Here is a 23,473-nt window from a genome sequence, read left to right on the forward strand (position 1 = left end):
CCCCCTTTACCTACATGTTACTACAACTCTTTAACTTTCGCTGTTGCTTTTGCTATGTAATTTGCTGATATACTTCAGTACTATACAGCCTGTGATATTTATTTTAGACTTGAGCTCCATTATTTAAAAAGATCATTAATTTTTAAATCATAATTATAGCTGTTTCAATTTATGACTTCATTGTCTCTTTTTAATTCACACTATATTAGTGTATGTGTGACATACAAGTGTTCACTATTAAATTATTTCTTTTAAAATTTCTAAATTATTATATTGCATAAACTGTGATTGCATATGTACTACTGTATATTTGTAGCATATCTAAATTGAATTGTTGTCTTTTTTATATATATATATCCATAAGGACTGTGATCCTTGTTAAATTTTATATATGTTTTGTCGCAATACTACAGTTGTCGCAATACTACAGTGCTAATGTTATTATGTAACATGTATATGCGACGTTAAATAAAGCTTCTTGACTCTTGACTACAACATTGCCAATGTCAGGTACCCGAGACTCTAATCAGTCCTCCGTCAGGTCATAAAATTAGATTTTTAGATCTTTCCTGGCGATGTATTGTAGACAGATCAGATCTTTCCTGACGATGTATTGTAGACAGATCAGATCTTTACTGACGATGTATTGTAGACAGATCAGATCCGTCTGGTTGTTAGCTTGTGGCAAACCCTTAAAGAAAGACTCAACAAAGAAATTCAAGTTAATGTAGAAATTTATTTGTAGACAATCAAAAGGGACAAGTGATACAATACAAAAGAAAAGTCTCGACAACAGCCCGAGAGGTCACCTGTACAAGTGTCTATATAAGGAGACGAGTAATGTCTCCCTTAGACTAAATGACAATATGTTTATAAATAATTGAGCAGGTTATTGATTATGAAATATCTAGTTTTATCTGATTAAGGCATGTTTTAAATAACAGCTACCCTATTTTTTTCAGTAAAAATTCTCCTAATAAATTACATTGATGTTCCTATTATCTTTGCTCCTAGTAGAATTCTCCCACAATAAATTACTCCTAGTCCATTAAATGCCAGCGACTTCCTCAATATAACGATTCAAGGGTATTTATGTGAAATTTGTGTGACAATGATGGCACAATAATGTTGCCACTTTCTAACTGTATGTACCAGATATGACCACACAAATTTCATTTGTAACACTACCGATACACCTTTTGTATATTTCAAAGTAACCCTTTTTTTTTTATTAGTGATCAGAGGATGTTTTTTATATTAATCTTTTTTTTATCATCAAGAACAAAGGCAAACATTATCAAAATCACAAACTGACAATGCAGGTATGCTGGACATAAGGCACCAGGTAAAATAGTGCTTGATCGCTTTTTGATTGTCTCATCATTTTGTATTTAACTAAATAAAGGTAAAAAATACACTGATGATTTATAATAATAAACTTATAACTGAATGTCAAGTCTTCATGAAAATGCAGCTTTTTTAAAATTAAAATAAACTCTATACAATACAACAAAAATATTGATCTACATAACAAATCAATCATACAAGTAATAAAATATATATTTCACACAAAAGAAAAACAAAACTTCTTTAAAATGATTTAAATATATGTAGTTCAGCTATCTATAATAACGGTCCTTAACAGGATAATGTCCTTCAGTTGTAAGGATCCCCGTACCACTGCTGAAAAATCTCAACTAGGGCCGACAATGAACTTTTTTTCGGGTATGACTAAAGCTATAACAATTCATTTCTGAAATGAACACCATACCTTGTGGGACTTTTATGAAAAAATGATAAAGATGAAATAAACTAACAAAGAATCAAGAACAGTGACCTGTTTGTAAAAACTGATTTCTATATAAATTATATACACATATAAACAAGAAACTGTAGGATATCAACAACTTAACAATCTGGAATGTTTCAGGTGTTTTAAATTCTGATAATTTGTAGTGAAATCGGATCCTAACTTCCAGGCACTACAACATGGCCACATGTAAATTTGGTATCATAGTAAATTCAGATATATTTTTATTTTGGAATTGTCTTTTATAATAATCAAGATATAATGTTTTAAAGTAATAAGGTTGAACGCTTTTCAATGTTTTATTTTTTCAAAATTATTGGAAATGAAGAATCACAAATTTGAAATACGGTACATAACTATACCGAACTCCTTTCCAGGCAGATGCAACATCAAATCTGTGCATAATTAAACTATAGCTATTCCGTCTTTGCGTATTGCAGAGTTATCTTCTCTTGAGAGCAGGTATGGATTGTTACGTCATTTGTATGTGAGAGTAACGTCATCTATTTTTGAGAAAACGTCGTGATTTTCTCACACAAACCAATGACGTAACAATCAATATCTGCTCTCAAGAGAAGATAACTCTGCAATACGCAAAAACGGAATATAGCTATACTGTTAAATACAGTGACACTCTAGGGATAGGACATGTTTATTGTAACATGAGCTGATTGTATCCAATTTTTTATTTTCAATTACTAGCTTATATTTATATCTGATACAATTATTTCAAAATATTATGTCTGATAAAACCATGAGTATTTTTTGTTTTAAATATTGAACTTCGTTTTTCAGTTTAGAATGTCCGAGGTGTAACAAGATGTAGAACATCAAATATACATATACACACAAAGTAGAATATAAAGAATTTATTTCACAATGGATTTCATAAATACTATAAAAAAATAAAAGATTTTTGACAAAAAGTATGTAACGGATACATGTCTATCTCACCGTATAATATATCTATACATGTATACGTACCTACATGTACCATTAAGTATTTTGTTGCACAGCCTCTAAATATCACAAATAACAACTACACCGGAACAGTTTCCAACCAAAACTGTTCAGGAATTTCTTTAAAACAGTTAGAATGATCAGATGACTGATCATGGCATGACTTTTAATTCAAAGTTTGACCATTTCCAGAATGTTTTTCAATTGACATTGTAACTACACACAAATGGTAACCATAACAACCAGAAAGATAAAATGAGATCATTTTTTTCTGTTATGTCACAATGTCTACATATATAAGGAGTAAAATGCATCTTTTAAACATTTACAATAGTATAAACTACCAAGCTCCATTCAAACTTCTCTCCAAAAGGTTCTATACAACAAATAACATAAATAACAAAAGCATATTGTGTAAATAAAACATATCTCTTGATCTTTGGAATAATATATGTTTTTTATTGTATTTTCAACAAAACACAAGAAACACACGTAAACCTGTACAGGGATGATGTAGTCATGATGACTAGTTTTTCCTCATTAACTCATTCACCCCTGAAGACACATTTGAACTCTTTCAAGGCAAAGGATGCAATTGTTCATTATGAAATTTCAGGGATATAATTTGTATATGTGCAACAAAACTACATTCAAAAACATTTTACATACCAAAATGATTTGTCCATAGGCATATTGTTTTTGCTATGCAAAACAGAATTATAGTACTTAATTAACTAGAAATGAGTCTGAAAGACACTGATGACCGACTCCCACACTTAAGCATGAGTCAAGTTACCAAAGGTCAAGTTACCAAAAGGTCAAGTTACCAAAAGGTCAAGTTACCAAAAGGTCAAGTTACCAAAAGGTCAAGTTACCAAAAAGTCATGCAACATGCTGTTCTCATAGAGGAGCATAGAGAGGGTGAATTTACATTTATGTGACCAATGAGCTACTTTCATCCATAACTGGGAATAACTTGACCAAGGTCACAGAGGTCAAGGACCAAGATGAAGGTCTCAATAATGTCATGAAACATGCTGTACTCATCAAGGCACATCAGCATGTGAAGTCACATGACCCTTGCTGCAATTCTTTGTCTAAAACCAACCTAAATATCAAAACGACATCACATCACAAACATTCGATGATGTGTGCCGAGTCAAATCTTTTACCGAGTTACCTATTGCATTGTCATATATGGTATTCGACATTAGTATGTTTGTAACACGTGACTCTGGCTAAATTGAATACTATAAAAGAAATAGACTTAGAGACTTGAGTTTATCTGACTAAGTGATGGACATACTGCCAGTTAATGTACAGTAATTGTATAAGCGTACCTTGTAACGCAAGTCCAGTGGCTGGAGGACTGTTTATCATAAAACTGTAGAATTTGGACTAACTGGTGAAACAAAAAGCTTGTTACTGATGTGTGATACAATTAGATATAACTTTATTATAGGTTGACAATACATAATAGCATTGCCCCTATAAATATCATTGAGGCCTCCCCGTGACAGTGAAATCCCTTAAGTGACCTTAGGCACAGTGAACCTCTAATTTATATATCATATAAATACTGTTCACATTGTTACATTATGGCATCACAACTTACAAAAGTATAACATTATTTAACTAAAAAAAAATATCAAGAATATCATCATGTCGAAGATTGCTGCTGTTTTCACACAGGTTCCAAAACTTACATTACTGTTACACTTGTAATGTTATAAGATGGATTCCTATTCTAAGGTGGTGACGTCCACATTTTCAAAAACAGGTGTGAACTGTTTCCCTAGTCGGGTAAAGACTACCTGTCAATATAGGCCATCCCTTAAGTGTGATATAGACAGGAAATGTGTTTGATTGTCTTACCCAATATATAGGCCATAGGTAAAGAGGAGAAGATTTCCAAGACCGATCTTGTTTGACGTCATATGTCAACATAGCCCGAGTTTCCTCTGGCCCTAACACTAGTCTTAGACATTTTGACATAGAGATGTCAGGTGCCTTCACCAGACATCTGTATGTCAAAGTATCAAAGTTTGGTGTTAGAGCCAAAGGAAACTCGGACTATATGTTGACATGAAAATCCATGCAATCAATGTTTATTTCATGTGGGAGTGAAATAATAATTTACCCCTTCGGGAGAAAGACAGAAAAATCTTGACCCTCTGGTAATATTTTTAAATGTCTGGCCTTTAGATTAGCAAAACCTCAGCTATAATCATTTATGAAACTTGCCCGTTCTATTGAAATTTTTCTGCTACCCGTAGTTAGTGAAAGATTCTATCAATCTTTTCCTGAACAAAATGGGAATGCACCTGAAAATGTCGGAGAAAATATACTGTCCCATTTTTAAAACAGTGAGTGTGACTCTCCATTAGCCTGAAGATTCTTTGCTCTTTCCACCAGAAAAAAACCCCATTAAATTTCAAACAGACTCAAAATATTTTTCTTTAAGAGTTAAAAACAGTAAGATGAGGTTATCCTTGATGTAAATAATAATTTTAATAAATCAGGGATAGCAATGCTTTGAACAGAAAACTGATATAATTCAGATATATCTGTTTATGCTTCAGCAATAACTAATAATTATATATATCTTGGATTTCACAAACAATGCAAAACAAAAGTTACCACCCTTGAGATACTAGTCAAGGTCAACACATCAGAATGATACAGATCAAGGACAACAAACACAAGTCTGTGAGCTCGAGAAACACCTCCAAATAACAGGCTCCATTACTCCATCCCGATCCAGTGAGGTAAGAAGTGGTCTTGGATACCTGGTCCGAATTCCCATTCATACCCAGATCCGGGTCTCGCTACGTTCTTATAATAAATCATGGTTCCATTGGTCATCCACCCAATAAACCAGCCAAAGGTTCCGACCGACATGATGGTGTGGTTGGTCAATGTAAGAAGACACATATCTACTTCGCCAGAATTACCGGTTACAATGTACACATCGTCGTATTTCTGTAAAGTATTGGTTGTCCACAATATATCATCAGAAATCACCACAAAAAGAACATCTTTATATTTCCGTCGGAAATAGCCCATTGAATTATCAAGATAGCCTTCTGTAGCTACAAGTTTGCCATAATTAACGTCGCTCCTTTCAATGTGATCCCCGCGTCTTATATGTATTCCTACTAAAACAGAACCCTGTTGCGGTTTCTTTCCAGTTTCTTTCAAAATTTTCTTCATATAAGACCTTGCTTTGTCCTTTATATCATCTTGAAAAACAAAAATCTTACGCAAGTCTGCATCATAATCTTTCCAATACTTCCATGACTGGAAAAATCCTCTAAAAGATAAATCTTTATTCTTTTCTAACTCTTCAAATGAGGAATCATAAGCACAATTCCATTTGTCATCTATCGTCCAGAAACACCAGCACGTATATCTACTGAACCCATACTGGTCTCCGGTCTTTGGTTGGATTCCAAAAGCCTTTGTCAGGTCGGATGGAGGAACAATCATAGACAAACCCTTCTTATGGGCATAAGCATAGAGAAAGGCGTAGTCAAACATCTGATTGGCCAGACGTCCTCGGAATTTTACACATATAAATTTCTCTCGTTCCCAACCCATCATATCATACAGGTAGATTTTCCAGCACTGTGTAATGATGAAGAAAGTATACAGGAATCCGAGGAACAGCAGGAAGTAGAAAAGTTTCTTGAACCCTAAAAATAAAACATGTACAGAAAATCAATAAAATATTATATACATAATTTTCTATTAAATTAAAGCCTTCCAATGAAATACTGGTTGTCAAAAATACTTTCCCCCTGGTGCCCCTCGGTGCTGATAGTTGACTATGTGTTATATTGCACGAGGCCTTCAGCCACTGGTACCAGCAACGAGGGACAAATGTGTTTGACTATCAAATAATTGTTTTATATGAATAACATATTTAACAATAATATAAAACACAAAATTCTGTTCAAGGTTATTCATTTAAATACAATTAATAGCCCTTGCTCTAAAAAAGGTACATATCAAATATTATGGCCATGGGACTTATGGTTCTTGAGAAGAAGATGTTCGAAGTAAATAAGATGACAATGAATGCAACATCTTGACATAAGCTCACAAGGATGACTGTAACACTACTGAACTGAAGTAGGCTTGTCCTGTACTCAGAAACAGAATTGTTATAACTCTGGTATAGTTTACAACTCATTATTGTTTTTTGGGATATAAATTTCATAGTAAGATTAAAAGTAAAACATTGTTTTTTCTTGAATGACCCATGTACATGATATATTTATTGGTTATCATTCCACGCAATCTCTTCACTACATACTTCATCCCTTCTACTCATTTCCCTATCTTTTCTTCGTCTGCTTGACGACTGAACTACTCTGTATCAGCGGACATGAAACCAATCAAATAAACAAACAAAAAATTACAGATAATCAGCAAAAGTAAACATGAGAAAGAACTAGGGGCGTTAAGGGTCATTCCCTGCCTCATCAGGGAGTTTGAATTAGTTGTTTTATTTCTGCATAGAAATGCAACTTCGTTATACGCATGCACATTGGGGAAAATATGCACCAAGAAAAATCGCCCCAATTAACCAATATGATGTTCATAACAGATATTGGTAAATAAATTCAAGTTGAAGTTCTTAGCCTTTTATATGGCCAAAATTACCAATAATACCCCCAGCCTTTCCATTATGGATAATTTGATCATTAATATTGAAAAATGTTTATCTTGGGTTTTCTTAGGCTTTTAAAATTAAATATTCTTTAAATTGAAATTACCGATATTTTAGTCATAAGAAAAAAATAAAATCAAAAGGGTTAATTTTTTTTTAATTGAATTCTGGACAAAAATGCAATCATCAATGATGGTAATAAAATATGTTATTTACTTTTTGGGATATAGATTTCATAGTAAGATTAAAAGTAAAACATTGTTTTTTCTGGAATGACCCATGTACATGATATATTTATATTTATCACATAATGTACTGTGTTATCCAGTGAATATAACCATGTCATATTTTTTGGTGTATTAACCCATGTTAAATGAGTTATCAGCCCTGTGATTGGTTGTAAGTTTCAATTGTTTCGTCACGCCTAGTACAAGTACGAGACGTCATAGACTTACGCACTGGGGTCAAAATGGCAGCTTTTTACATTTCAAGGTTGCATGAAAATTGTCGTTTTACACGAATAAATGCCACAAATCTTTATTATGTGATCAAAATGAACTTACACTCTTTTCATTTCGTGTGAAATTTATGAAACCCGTCACAAATTTTTCATTCTAGCTCACAAGAGGCTCGCTAAATTGAAAAATTCTTAGATTTGTTTCATAAATCTCATGAAATGGAAACTCAGGTAAGATCCTATATTTATCATATGAATACCGTGTTATGCAGTGACATAAAGCCGTCATATAAATTATGTTTATGTAACGTGTGTAATATCACTCTGGAAATGACGTCACAATTGAATAGGAATAATCAATGTGACGTCACATATGTAATTGTGAAGCGGACGCACTTTTCATTGTCTCATAGGCGACCAAGTGCAAAATATTAGTTTCAGATCACAATTATAGAGTTTACTTTGTATTATATGATACAAACAATCTGTCATTTGTTTCCGTTCATATTAGATTATTTACTCATTTTGGATTTTTCATATTTGCTCTGCAAGAGACATATAACAACTCTGGCTCGCCAGAGGATCGCAAACAATAAAAAATCCAAAATTTGTATCATAAATCTAATATGAAGGGAAACGAACGACAGATCCTCTATATATGTATGTGTGGACATGCATATTTGTAATGAACCCCTGTGATCACAAGCTAACAGAGTCAAGTTCATGTAAAGGCTTGTAAAGACAACATATTTACACTAACCCCTGTTATCACATGTAATATAGCTTTTCAAATTATTTCATAATCAGTTAAATCAAATTTATTTATTATAACTATTTACAAGCTAAGAAAACGGGTTGAACTTCATCTGACACAAGAATCAAAGAAATATGTGTGACTGTGTGTAATACTTGGAAGTGATACTGACATTTTCCATTGATCACAGCCTGATAGGGTGGACATCGTGGGTTGGTAAGCCTTATTCCTCCAATTCTTTTCAGATACCACCTGCAAAGAAAGGTCAACATTTTCTAAAACCAACAGAAAATCAAATACTGAAGCTCAGGATAGGCCTAGTAAACGTGATAAGCATTGCGTCCATATTTGTTATCGAGATGAGGTAATTACATTTGTATTTTCGTTGCTCAGACAGACAGAAACCATGTTAATAATAATAATGATATTTATTCAGGGAAAAATAGGCATATATACAATACATGAATATCACCGAGTAGAGTAAGTACTTCTTTTTTTTATATAGTAATACCCTTATTTTTTTTATATGATTTTTATCTCAATTCACATTCAGAATTTTTTTATATAGTAATACCCTTATTTTTTTTATATGATTTTTATCTCAATTCACAGTCAGAATTGTTTTATATAGTAATACCCTTATTTTTTATATGTTTTTTATCTCAATTCACAGTCAGAATTTCAAACACCTATGTTGTGACATTGAGCACTACTGTAGTTATATATGAGATCAGAAGTTAAGAATTTTTATCACAGAAATTGCAGCCTTTTACCTAGGATAACCCAAAAAGCTGAAAGCTTATTTCCATTGGGGTCCTTTAATCAGCCTCAGCCCATGATTTATTCCATACTTACATGGCTTGTTAGTTCGGTCGCCCTGTCTTCTAATCGGAAGTCGGTATTTGTAACCTTCCGGTAAAAGGGGTGCTAATAATTACTGCCCGGTAGAGCCCGGCACAGCCCGGCACAGCCCGGGACAGCCCGGTAGTGATATATTAACCGCCCGGGCGTTTGTGTCCACTTATACACCATTATGATTGTATTTTTTGCATTGTTTGTAACAGTATGAATGTAGTGATCAAGAAATGGTGACAAAATCATTAAATTTGACCAAGTTATGGTTATTTGAACTTTGTAACATCGTAACAACCCGCTGGAGTAGAGCCAGACGTTTGTTATTTGTAATACAAACACCGCCCGGGCTTTCACCTATGTAGTAAACTGTACTGAAGTAACTTATTCTCATATCTTTAGAAACGAAAAATAAAAAACTGAAAGAAATATCAAAATATGTTCATAATTAGTTATTGTAATTTGAAGTTAACCAACACTGCAGGACTTGTTATTTACAATATTAGGACTGCCCGGGCGTTATCCTGTTAAGTTAATTTAATCTTAGTACTTTACTTGGGTTATTTAATGAATGAGAAACAAAACATAAAACATAAAAGATAGTGTGAAAATATCTTCATTCTAAAAAGATTTATGCTGATCTAACTTTAGATACTTAGGTACTCCTTGTCCCCCTAGCCTAACGTAAAGTAGACAGTGTAAAGAGTATTATGTATTTTAGACAGTGTGGTTATTTTGTGTTATGATTTGTTCCGACAGATATTATATAGATGTCTGTTTGTTTGTTACTAACGTTGTCCAGATATAGCCATCACTACTATAACAAGACATTGTCATGTTGTAATTCTGTAGGGGCATAATGATGGAGATTTCCAGTCGCTGATAGTTTGCGAAAAGAAACAGCTAGAGTGAAGAAATTATGAAATTATATTGAAAATTGACTGAATTATATCGATTTGAAATGGGTAGTATCATACTTGTTTATTTGGCTCGGAGCCCGGCACGGTAGCCGTTACTTTGTTGATGCCGCCCCGACAGCCCGGGCTTTTACCTGGGTCGGTACCCCTTGTCCCTCTAGCCTAACGTAAAGTAGACAGTGTAAATAGTATTCAGTCGAAGAAATTATGAAATTATATTGAAAATTGACTGAATTATATCGATTTGAAATGGAATATAAATGTTGGTTTAATGAGCTACATTTGAGTCGGAGTCTAGCATGAGGTATTTGACCTTTGCGATTACCAGTATAAAAATAGTTTGGTGCATGTCTGATACTGTTATTATCAAGATGTGTTTTTAGTACCTTAACTGATGAATTTTCTCTGATATTTAGTGGTAGTTTATTCCAGAGGCGAATTGAAGAAGGTAAAAAAGATGCATTATATAAGTTCGTTCGTGTTTGTACAGTCTTATGTAAGTCGGATCTTCTTGTATTGTATGTATGGCTGTCAGAAATTCTTGAAGGGACTAGATAAGATAGATAGTTCGGCGATATTTTGTTGACCATTTTATGATACTGTATTAATTTGTGTTTTCATTTGGTGTCTCTATATAGAAGTTCTATATTAGCTAATTTGGTACCCCCTGTAGCAATTCTGGCTGCCTCTAGTTGCACACTTTCTAATTTCTCACTTAGATAAATGGTATATTGTCCCAGACTATGTCAGCGTATTCCAGAATTGGTCAAATAAATGATAAATACATTTTCATTATTATCTCTTCTATTTATAATCAGATCTATGTATACTATTTAAGGGAGAAGAAATTTAAACGGGAATCTTACGTGTTGCCATGAGGATAGCCTGAGCGCAATATTAGACAGACAGACAGACAAACAGACAGTCAGAAATACTGATATAAACCCTAACACAGACGGACGGACACAGAGACAGACAGACAACAGAATATGAACCTGGCCATATTATGATAACAAACAAAATTGAAGAAAAACAAGTTGAAAATATGTTTCATATATATCTGAGACAGCAACCTTGCTACAATATAACACATCAAATTTGAAAAACACACCTGAAAATGTAGATTTTTTGATGTTGTAAATATTTTAGACATGTATGTGATTGGTGTACTAGATTGACGGGGATCGTGTTGGCGTGTCACTCTTCGCTGAATGCAACATACAAATCCGACCGACAGACCGACAGACAGGCAGGCAGGCAGGCAGACAGACAGACAGACATCAGAATTAGCACCATGCCATATTATATATCTTCCCAAAAAAGTGAAAATACATCTGAATATATATGAGTTTGTTATGTCGTATATACTTCAGACATATTTGTGGTTAATACAAATGATTCATTTTTCATTTTTAATTGATATTTATGCATCCACATATAAACGGTTAAGACGTTTAACTGAGCTGACGATATAACACGCACGTTTTCAGCTTTATATAATAGCGTATGTTTGAGAAGTAACTTATTTAAAAACATCATAACTGTGCCAATTTTTAACAAAATCTCACAATTTCTCAGAAGACTCGTTCAACACCAGAAGAGTTTTAGTTGAGCAAATACTGATACTGGTGAAGGCCCGGGCGAACCCGTTGTTACAAATTACACTCATGATTTCAGCTTAATCGTACGATTGAGAAGTAACTAGTTTCAAAACAACATAACTGTGCCAAAAAATACCGTATTCTCCTATTTTTTCACTGGTGTTATATATACATCAGCAACCGAACGATTACATTTTTTCTGGTTACGTTTAAATCTAGCTAATGGTAAGATTTTTGTCAGCATTGTGTTAGTAGCACACACATCTTAACAAATACAGGGTTTTAATGACTTAACGGTAAAGATGAAAGCCCGGGCGGTTCCGATGCTGCAAATAACACGCGTGATATGTCTAAAGTTAGATCAGCATAAATCTTTTTATCATAAAGATATTTTCACACTGTCTTTTATTTTTTATTTCTCATTCATTAAATAACCCGAGTAAAGTACTTAGATTAAATTAACTTTACATGGTAACGCCCGGGCAGTCCTAATATTGTAAATAACAAGTCCTGCAGTGTTGGTTAACTTCCAATTACAATAACTAATTATGAACATATTTTGATATTTCTTTCAGTTTTGTATTTTTCGTTTCTAAAGATATGAGAATAAGTTACTTCAGTACAGTTTACTACACAGGTGAAAGCCCGGGCGGTGTTTGTATTACAAATAACAAACGTCTGGCGCTACTCCAGCGGGTTGTTGCGATGTTACAAAGTTCAAATAACCATAACTTGGTCAAATTTAATGATTTTTTCACCATTTTTTGATCACTACATTCATACTGTTACAAACAATGCAAAAAATACAATCATAATGGTGTATAAGTGGAGACAAACGCCCGGGCGGTCAATATATCACTACCGGGCTGTCCCGGGCTGTGCCAGGCTCTACCGGGCGGTATTTTTTAGAACCGGGAAAATGCGTGGTCACCTGATCATTTGTCTCGTTCAAACAGACTCTTGTTGCCTGAGCAAGCTACGCCGAATAGAGACTGAACGAGACTAGCGTATTCAGAGAACTATACTGTAAAATGCCAAAAATGTGATAAAATTGAATAATTGTAATCATAATTGTCCTTTATGTATTGCCCCGCGGCGTGGCCTTGATTTGGTGAATTAACAATCTTGTATCTTGTATCTTGTTAACATTCTGTGCACCTCTGTTCTGCAAGAAGGCGTTGGACTCAATATTACCTAGATGTTTGTTCGCACATGTACATAAAGTCTTGTTTTTTTTTTAGCTCACCTGCCCGAAGGGCAAGTGAGCTTATGTTATCGTGCAGCATCCGTCGTCCGTCTGTCCGGCGTCAACTTTTTGCTTTAAACAACTTCTTCTCAATAACCAAAAGGCATAGGATGATGATATTTGGCCAGTAGCATGCTGCGATGAAGGGCTACGAAGTTTGTTCAAATAAATGACCTTGACCCACTTTCAAGGTCACAGGGGTCAAATATGTTAAAATCTTCAAACAACTTCTTCTCAATAACCAAAAGGCACAGGGTACTGATATTGGGCCTGTAGCATGCTGGGATGAAGGGCTACCAAGTTTGTTCAAATGAATGACCTTGACCCACTTTCAAGGTCACTGGGGTCAGATGTCTTAAAATCTTCAAACAACTTCTTCTCAATAACCAAAAGGCCCAGGGTACTGATATTGGGCCTGTAGCATGCTGGGATGAAGGACTATCAAGTTTGTCCAACTGAATGACCTTGACCAACTTTATAGGTCACAGGGTCAAATGTCGTATAAGCAAAATGGCCAGGGTACTGAAATTGGGCCTGTAGCATGCTGGGATGAAGGACTACCATGTTAGTTCAAATGAATGACCTTGATCCACTTTCAACCTAATGTCCTTGTTCAACAATCAAGGGCAGAGGCGTCATATGTTTAAATCTTTTAATAGGTTATTATGAAATCTTAAGATTGCAAGTGTTAGATTAATAACAGGTGAGCGATGCGGGCCCATTGGGCCTCTTGTTTAATAACCAGTTTATCATAAATGCAAAATTTAGCACAGCAGAAACTTAAGACATTTCCACCATCCCACCGAACACCCGTGTTTTTTGTGTAAGGTTTTATTAACATTTTGTGCATGCGGAATTAATTTAAAATCGGGGCCGCAGAACTTCATACACCTAAGATTCGAATCAGATAAAAAAAAAATATACTACACAATGGAGCCCTACCAGCTCCTATATTGGAAACTTACTTTAACTGTAACTTTACAATATCTTTTTATATGTTGCATGGGCCGAACTTGCCCCGGCGAGACATTCCCCGCGGCAGAATTTGCCCCGGCGAGATATTCCCCGCGGCCGAATTTGCCCCGGCGAGATATTCCCCGCGGCCGAACTTGCCCCTGTCTCCCCTGTGATCAGCGACATATACATGTATACCCTTTATATTCATCACTATAATTATATAATCTGATTGTGCCATTTCCTAAGCGCGAAAAATTGTGGCTAAATAAAGTTATATTTTTTCAAGTTTGGGCAACACTCTAAATACATTCCTGTATCCGTCCCTGGATATCATAGGAGAAATCTGATGCCAATATATATAAGAACGAAGCCAAGGGATAAGTTTGAAAGCTTTACCAAAATTAAGTTTTTCTGTATTTCCAGACAGTAGACACATTAAATGTATTACAGTCAGAGACGTATTTATTATATAGGTCATACAACAGCAACAGTATAAGATATAATTACAGATTCTTTTAAACTCCTGCACTTTCTAGTGACCCCTCTTGACGAAGGTACATGCATATAACCTTCTTTAAAGAGACACCTATCGCGAATGAGAGAGAAAGAACACCAATGCACTAACATACAGATATAAATCTCATATTATAATTCGTGCATTCGTATATTCATTCGATAGGTGTCTCTTTAAAGAAGGTAATATGCATGTACCTTCGTCAAGAGGGGTCACTAGAAAGTGCAGGAGTTTAAAAGTATCTGTACTTATATCTTATACTATATGTGATTGAGACACAAATCAGAAATTACTACTTATACTATATATCCCGAAAAGAAAATGCCATGTTAAATTTAATTACATATTGATTAAATAGCCCCCCCCCCCTCCCCCTAACGCGTTATTTTAACACTATCTTTATTATCTTTTTATTTCATTTCACCTATTATCATATTTTTATCATTCCAATGGGTACCTTTATAGATTAATGATGTGAAACAATTTTACACATGTCATTTATGTGTGTACATGTACTATGTAATGTGCCACTCAATGTACAACCCCTTATGTACTTCTTCGTATCTCATACGCACATAAATGATTTCATTTCTAAATATTTCAATTCAAATAAGATCACAAGACAGAAATGCTGTTTAAACTATAATTAGCATAACGGGATTGTTACAAAGTAATAAAACCACTTTCCGCTTCGTTAATTGGCAGTATGAATGCATTCGATGATAAATTGGACATTAAAAAATAAATTAAAAAATAAATAATAATTTGTAAAGAATTGCAAGGCATGTTTATCTTTTTACGTGTAGATCTTCAGTAAAATAGGATTTCCTATTTTACTGAAGATCTACACGTAAGGTGGCCATCTATATATTTTCCGTCTTAAGTCGATTTCCTATTTTACTGAAGATCTACACGTAAGGTGGCCATCTATACATTTTCTGTCTGAAGTCGATTGTACCTGACACAGAGACGGTACATTTATGCCTTGCAGCCCATAACAGTAATGAGAGGGACACTTTTAGTAACACCATTTGCAGCCCATCAGTACATGAATATGTTAATCTTTACATAATAAACGATGGCACGACAAAGTTGTTGTCCAATAATTCTCACAGAATTGCAGACAAATTAATCATTACGCGCTAATGCGCGTTATTCAATTTGCCTGCAATCCGGTGATAATTATAGGACAATAAATTTCCAAAGAAGGCAATTTGATACTTATATTTCTCTTTTTAATTTAAGTTTTTCTTATATTTCCAACCTGTTATGGCATTTCAAAGTCAAATTTCGCGCTGTCTGTCAATAGGACTTGGGTCCCAAATGAAAAAGAAGTTATGGGCGGGTATGTGTCCCAAATGAAAAAGAAGTTATGGGCGGGTATATGTCCCAAGTGAAAAAGAAGTTATGGACGGGTATGTGTCCCAAATGAAAAAGAAGTTATGGACGGGTATATGTCCCAAGTGAAAAAGAAGTTATGGGCGGGTATGTGTCCCAAATGAAAAAGAAGTTATGCACGGGTATGTGTCCCAAATGAAAAAGAAGTTATGGACGAGTATTTGTCCCAAATGAAAAAGAAGTTATGGACGGGTATGTGTCCCAAATGAAAAAGAAGTTATGCACGGGTATTTGTCCCAAATGAAAAAGAAGTTATGGACGGGTATGTGCTCAGATCAAATAAAAAGATTTCCGTCTGGGGGTAAAATCCACACGAAAAACAAATAAACTCGACTGTATATATTTCACTTTTAGTGTAATTATAAACCTAAATTTCCAATGATTTTATGTGATTTTCACTTATTTAAATGTATGGCTGTATAATTTAAAGGCAATATTGTAATGGCATCATAGGAAATTTAACATTTCACTGAAAAACTTACATACACTGCCACTCGCCTCAATGATCTCTGAAATGTCTGTTTATTTTATATAATTCAACATTTCGGAATAATTGCACTGATAACCAATGCACTGTGGTTCATGTTTTTACAGATCAACATATTATACTGTTTCAGGTAAATAAAGGATGACAAACTCGTAAAAAGTAAACAGTAAAAGAGGAATTTCGAAAAGTGTTTCGTTTAGACAAAAAAGGCTTCTTCTCTACTAAGTGTCAAAGCAAAATTGAAGGCTCAGTGTGCACCACCTTGTTGATGAGACAAGAAGATTTAGACTAGTTCTATCCTTTGATGTACGTCAAAAGAATCTCGCGGTCGCATAACCGTAAAAATTGACTGACTTTGAAGTGTGTCGTCTCTTTGTAATCTTCAAAGGACAGGTATCAGTCTAGCCATTGGTCAGGTGTTTTTTTTTACCTGAGACCAATCAAACAGCAATTTTTGTGCCTTCAATTTTGCTATGACATATTCCAGGGGTGCAGAGAGCGTAAGTGAGCGTAACCCCTGGATATCGAGGATGTATTTAATAATGACAAGCTTCAACCCGGTAAAGATTATGTATATAAGATAGTGGAATGCTTCGGATTCTGGTCAGTACTCAGCAACGTCATTTTGGATATCACACTGATGGCATAAGAAAAGAAAGAAAAGAGTTCTCATCCGATCTGAATTACCAATGTTTGTGTAAACTAACAGCAGACTTAAATGTTGACAGGGTTGGAGATTTGACAAGGTCAGCTAGCTGTTTCTTTTCGCAAACTATCAGCGACTGGAAATCTCCATCATTATGCCCCTACAGAATTACAACATGACAATGTCTTGTTAAAGTAGTGATGGCTATATCTGGACAACGTTAGTAACAAACAAACAGTCACTTATATAATATCTGTCGGAACAAATCATAACACAAAATAACCGCACTGTCTAAAATACATAATAACAAACAGTCACTTATATATAATATCTGTCGGAACACATCATAACACAAAATAACCACACTGTCTATAAAATACATACATAATAACAAACATTTACCTATATTATATCTGTCGGAACAAATCATAAAACAAATAACCACACTGTCTATAAAATACATACATAATAACAAACATTTACCTATATAATATCTGTCGGAACACATCATTAAACAAATAACCACACTGTCTAAAATACATAATAACAAACATTCCCTTATATATAATATCTGTCGGAACAAATCATAACACAAAATAACCACACTGTCTATAAAATACATACATAATAACAAACATTTGCCTATATGATATCTGTCGGAACACATCATAACACAAAATAACGCACTGTCTAAAATACATAATAACAAACAGTCATGTATATGATATCTGTCGGAACACTTCATAAAACAAATAACCACACTGTCTAAAATACATAATCATCTATAAAATATCTGTCGGAACAAATCATAACACAAAATAACCACACTGTCTATAAAATACATATATAAGAACAAACATTTACCTATATAATATCTGTCGGAACACTTCATAAAACAAATAACCACACTGTCTAAAATACATAATAACAAACAGTCACTTATATATAATATCTGTCGTAACACATCATAACACAAAATAACCACACTGGCTATAAAATACATACATAATAACAAACATTTACCTATATAATATCTGTCGGAACACATCATTAAACAAATAACCACACTGTCTAAAATACATAATAACAAACATTCCCTTATATATAATATCTGTCGGAACAAATCATAACACAAAATAACCACACTGGCTATAAAATACATACATAATAACAAACATTTGCCTATATGATATCTGTCGGAACACATCATAAAACAAATAACCACACTGTCTAAAATACATAACAACAAACAGTCATGTATATAATATCTGTAGGAACACATCATAAAACAAATAACCACACTGTCTATTAAACATAATAACAAACATTTACGTATATAATATATGTCGGAACACATCATAAAACAAAATAACCACACTGTCTAAAATACATAATCATCTATAAAATATCTGTCGGAACAAATCATAACACAAAATAACCACCCTGTCTATAAAATACATACATAATAACAAACATTTACCTATATAATATGTGTCGGAACACATCATCAAACAAATAACCACACTGTCTATAAAATACATATATAAGAACAAACATTTACCTATATAATATCTGTCGGAACACATCATTAAACAAATAACCACACTGTCTAAAATACATAATAACAAACATTTACGTATATAATATCTGTCGGAACACATCATAAAACAAAATAACCACACTGTCTAAAATACATAATAACAAACATTCACTTATATATAATATCTGTCGGAACAAATCATAACACAGAAAAACCACACTGTCTAAAATACATAATAACAAACAGTCACTTATATATAATATCTGTCGGAACAAATCATAACACAAAATAACCACACTGTCTATAAAATACATATATAATAACAAACATTTACCTATATAATATCTGTCGGAACACATCATAAAACAAATAACCACACTGTCTATTAAATACATATATAATAACAAACATTTACCTATATAATATCTGTCTGAACACATCATAAAACAAATAACCACACTGTCTATTAAATACATAATAACAAACAGTCATGTATATAATATCTGTCGGAACACATCATAAAACAAATAACCTCACTGTCTATAAAATACATAAATAATAACAAACATTTACCTATATTATATCTGTCGGAACAAATCATAACACAGAAAAACCACACTGTCTAAAATACATAATAACAAACATTCACTTATATATAATATCTGTCGGAACACATCACAAAACAAATAACCACACTGTCTATAAAATACATATATAATAACAAACATTTACCTATATTATATCTGTCGGAACACATCATAAAACAAATAACCACACTGTCTAAAATACATAACAACAAACAGTCATGTATATAATATCTGTCGGAACACATCATAAAACAAAATAACCACACTGTCTAAAATACATAATAACAAACATTTACCTATATAATATCTGTCGGAACACATCATAAAACAAATAACCACACTGTCTATAAAATACATACATAATAACAAACAGTCATCTATATAATATCTGTCGGAACACTTCATAAAACAAATAACCACACTGTCTAAAATACATAATAACAAACATTTACCTGTTATTTTGTTAAAGTATGATGAAAGGTAAATATTAGTACATTTAAATGCACTATATAATGCAAACTTGAATAGATGAAATAATGGATTGGTACAATTATAAAAACAAATAATATGATACATGTATAGGATAAAAACAAATAATATGATACATGTATAGGATAAAAACAAATAATATGATACATGTATAGGATAAAAACAAATAATATGATACATGTATAGGATAAAAACAAATAATATGATACATGTATAGGATAAAAACAAATAATATGATACATGTATAGGATAAAAACAAATAATATGATACATGTATAGGATAAAAACAAATAATATGATACATGTATAGGATAAAAACAAATAATATGATACATGTATAGGATAAAAACAAAAAATATGATACATGTATAGGATAAAAACAAATAATATGATACATGTATAGGATAAAAACAAAAAATCCTGCACATCCTGCAATAGACATGGGAAAAATTACTGGTGATAAACTATAGCCAAAAATTCTCAAAACAAACAAATCAAACAAAAAATAAAAAAATAATATCAATTTCAAAATACCACATTTATAAGCAAGGGCTGAATAATACTCAACCAAATATCGCTTGTCTTAAACCAAAAAAAATTTAGAAATACTACATAATAACTAAGAACACTTGTGGGACATGCAGGCGTCCATTATTAATTTATGTTTTAGGATTACTAAGTTTAAATCACCAAGTCTGTGATGATGCTATATTATTTACTATTTATGATCTATATATGATATGGTTAGCTATGACTGTGATATTATGTACATGTATATTTATCTTTCACGGATTCCTGTATTGTTTTTTATTTGTTGTAACTTTGTTGTAAATAGTTTACATTTTATCATGCTTGACCATAATGTAAGACGATTCTTTGACTCTATATGTCATCAAGTTTGAATAAAGACTATTATTATTAGTATTACATTGTATAATCAAGAAATGATTTATAAAAATATACAAAAAGTGGAACCAATTGAGATACGCTTTGTCACACCAGGTACAAAAGTTCAACAAATGCACATTTCATAGAATATGTGATAAGCGAGTGGAAATGCTATGTTGGCTTAACGTGCGTTAAAACTCGTTTGTACCAGCTTGCGTTAGAGAATATACAGACTGAAAATCATTACATATTGTAAAACAAGCGTCAGCTTTAACAATACAGGAATCTTTACAACGATACAATCGCAATTATTTATTGCACTGCAGAAGCCTTATATTATATAATAAATATAAATACAATGTTCATCGCCTTATCGGGCACCTGTCAAAATGAAGAAAAAAACCTTTCGACAAACATTCAGGATAAAAAGAAATTAAAAAAAATATAAACTGGAAGGAAATGAAATAAACAATAAAACAAATATTTTCGGTACATCCATGTATGACTCAAAGTGACATCACGGCGAAGCATTTTTTTCATTTTTATTTTCAAATACTACATAAAAGTATCAAGTGAGTCTCCTTATGCAAAATAACTTTCGGATTTGGATAATGTATTCATACAAATGCATAATTTAAAGATAATTGTCGGGATTTTTACCTGTCTGACCAACTTTTTGTTCAAGGATTTCCCTCTACTAGCGCATGCGCATAGTACACCATTTCATTGTAAGCGAGAGAAAATCGTTACCGCGTCAGCAGAAGCGAAAAGTTGCCAAATGGTCAAAAGATAGCACGAGGATTACGTTACGAAAGCATTATTGCAAGTGCGAATTACTCAAAGGAGAAAATAACTGCCCTAGCAGTTAGTACGATGCATGTATTCTTACGGATAGCCGGTATAAAGCTGAAATGGAATCGACAGAAATGCTGTTTATGTTATGAATAATTATCTAAAAACCTCGCTAGTATCTTTGTTTAAGTTGGAACACAGATGAACTTATTTTGTTATGTTAATGGGCATGTTTCGGAGAAAGTTTACTTTGCGTTTCTATATACAGTAGTTTATGCGAGTGGAAGGGAAACGTGACTGGTTAGTTTGATTTTGCTATGGGGCCCTCCAAGGCGTAACTGTACGTGTTGTGATGTCCTCCTCGCTGTCGGTACTGGGGGTCAAATGAGAAACGTGCGCTACTAGATTTACATAATTTATAATATTCCCGGGTTCAGTAAAATGGCTTGGATTAATTATATTGCTGAAGTTAACGATTTATTCTCATGCAAGATTTAAATATATCAAAATGTCGGTTCAAAATAAATAACTGAGCAATGAGAACCTACTTATAGTAAATAGGATCGCATAACAAAAATACTTTTTTAATAGTAATGTTTCAAAAGTTTATGTTTACATATGATGTTGACTTAGAATGTATGATCTTGCAACAACTTTTGTCTACAAATAATAAATTTTCGACTTAAGAAAGAATCGGAATACGCATTGAAAACGGGAAAAAAATAAGTCATTTGTTTACGTTATAAAAATTGGGCGTGCTACCGAAAACTACGGCTTCTGTTTCGGACAAAAGGAACTTATTAAAGAAAGGTTATCTCAACATAAAAAGGGTCCATTAACAAGTATGCTTTAATATCTGTAAAGTATTGAAAACATATAATTATCAAGTATCTCAACATGTTCCATATCTGACACATATTATATATAAACACATAGTGGTTTTGCCATAAATGTTTATTGTGTGTGATGGCTTATATGACTTACTAAGTATTAACGTATGAAGACAATGAAAGTGGGAAAGAGAGTATACATGTATATATGAATATGCATGGTATAGAAAAGTGGCTAAAGACATTGAGTCGTAATAAAAAAAAATACAAATATTTCTCTTTATTTTATACTTGTCAATTCATATATACACTTACTGGAAGCATCTGAAATAGTATCTTAGTCTCGTGAATATTAGTACACAATATAAATGGCTCCTAGTTACGCTGGTGCAACAAGGATTGATGTCAGCAAAGGAACAAGCACTTATTTGCCAGAAGTGCTACATGAAGTATCTTCGGAACAAAAATCAGCCTGAACCTGAACCCGAGCAGAACCAGGAAATAGAGGAAGAAGACGACTCCCCGTCCCATATCCTGCCGTTGCTGACCCTTCATGATCTTTTGAATGGATCATCTTCACACAAAAAATGCTGTCTCTGTCTTGTTACCTTTGCAAGAAATGGAACAAAATCATCAGTCTTACCAAAACGTGCAAGACATCACCTGATCTATTCACACAAACTGTGGTGTCCCACCTCATCCCGCGTCTGCTCCATTCACCTTATTGGTAACGACTTAGATCCGTCTACAGAGGTTGTCCTTGATGGTAGAGGTTCCTTGGAATCTCAGTTACCATCAAAATCGTCCGAAATCATTAATGACCTCCTAGAGGTGTCGCACGTCCTTTCACAGAACCAGTCTGCGTTTACAATAAGCTTTTCTTCTCTTGATGACTCGGCATGCATGGCCTGGACAGGTTGGTCCAAAGATCAGTTCCTCGAAATCCACTCGCACTGTTCCCCATATCTTTCATCTGGTATATATACCAAGACTACACACGATGCTCTATTACTGTTCTGGGTAAAACTGAAAACCGACATTTCCTGGAGTCAGTGTTCTTCTCTTTTTGGAAT

At 33.4% G+C, this 23,473-nt stretch overlaps 1 protein-coding gene across 1 annotated transcript; it reads right to left on the minus strand.

Moving 5' to 3' along the window:
• Positions 1–3,206: 3,206 nt before the first annotated feature.
• Positions 3,207–9,580, minus strand: LOC110466463 (galactoside 2-alpha-L-fucosyltransferase 3-like). Its single transcript, XM_021522966.1, has 3 exons — positions 9,512–9,580; positions 8,829–8,908; positions 3,207–6,465 (listed from the first exon to the last, which is right to left on the minus strand). Coding segments are annotated over exons 1-3 (1,032 nt in total). The 5' UTR covers positions 9,514–9,580; the 3' UTR covers positions 3,207–5,515.
• Between the last annotated feature and the right edge of the window lie 13,893 nt (positions 9,581–23,473).

Source organism: Mizuhopecten yessoensis, unplaced genomic scaffold (assembly GCF_002113885.1).
Source record: "Mizuhopecten yessoensis strain PY_sf001 unplaced genomic scaffold, ASM211388v2 scaffold11133, whole genome shotgun sequence".
In the NCBI taxonomy this organism is placed as follows: Eukaryota; Metazoa; Mollusca; class Bivalvia; order Pectinida; family Pectinidae; genus Mizuhopecten; species Mizuhopecten yessoensis.

What these genes read in the sequence shown, in the direction of transcription:
- LOC110466463 (XM_021522966.1), bottom strand. An exon ending in GGCTGTGATCAATGGAAAAT is followed by an intron (nt 6,466 to 8,828) that starts GTCAGTATCACT and finishes TTTTATTTTTAG; the next exon opens with GGTTCAAGAAACTTTTCTAC.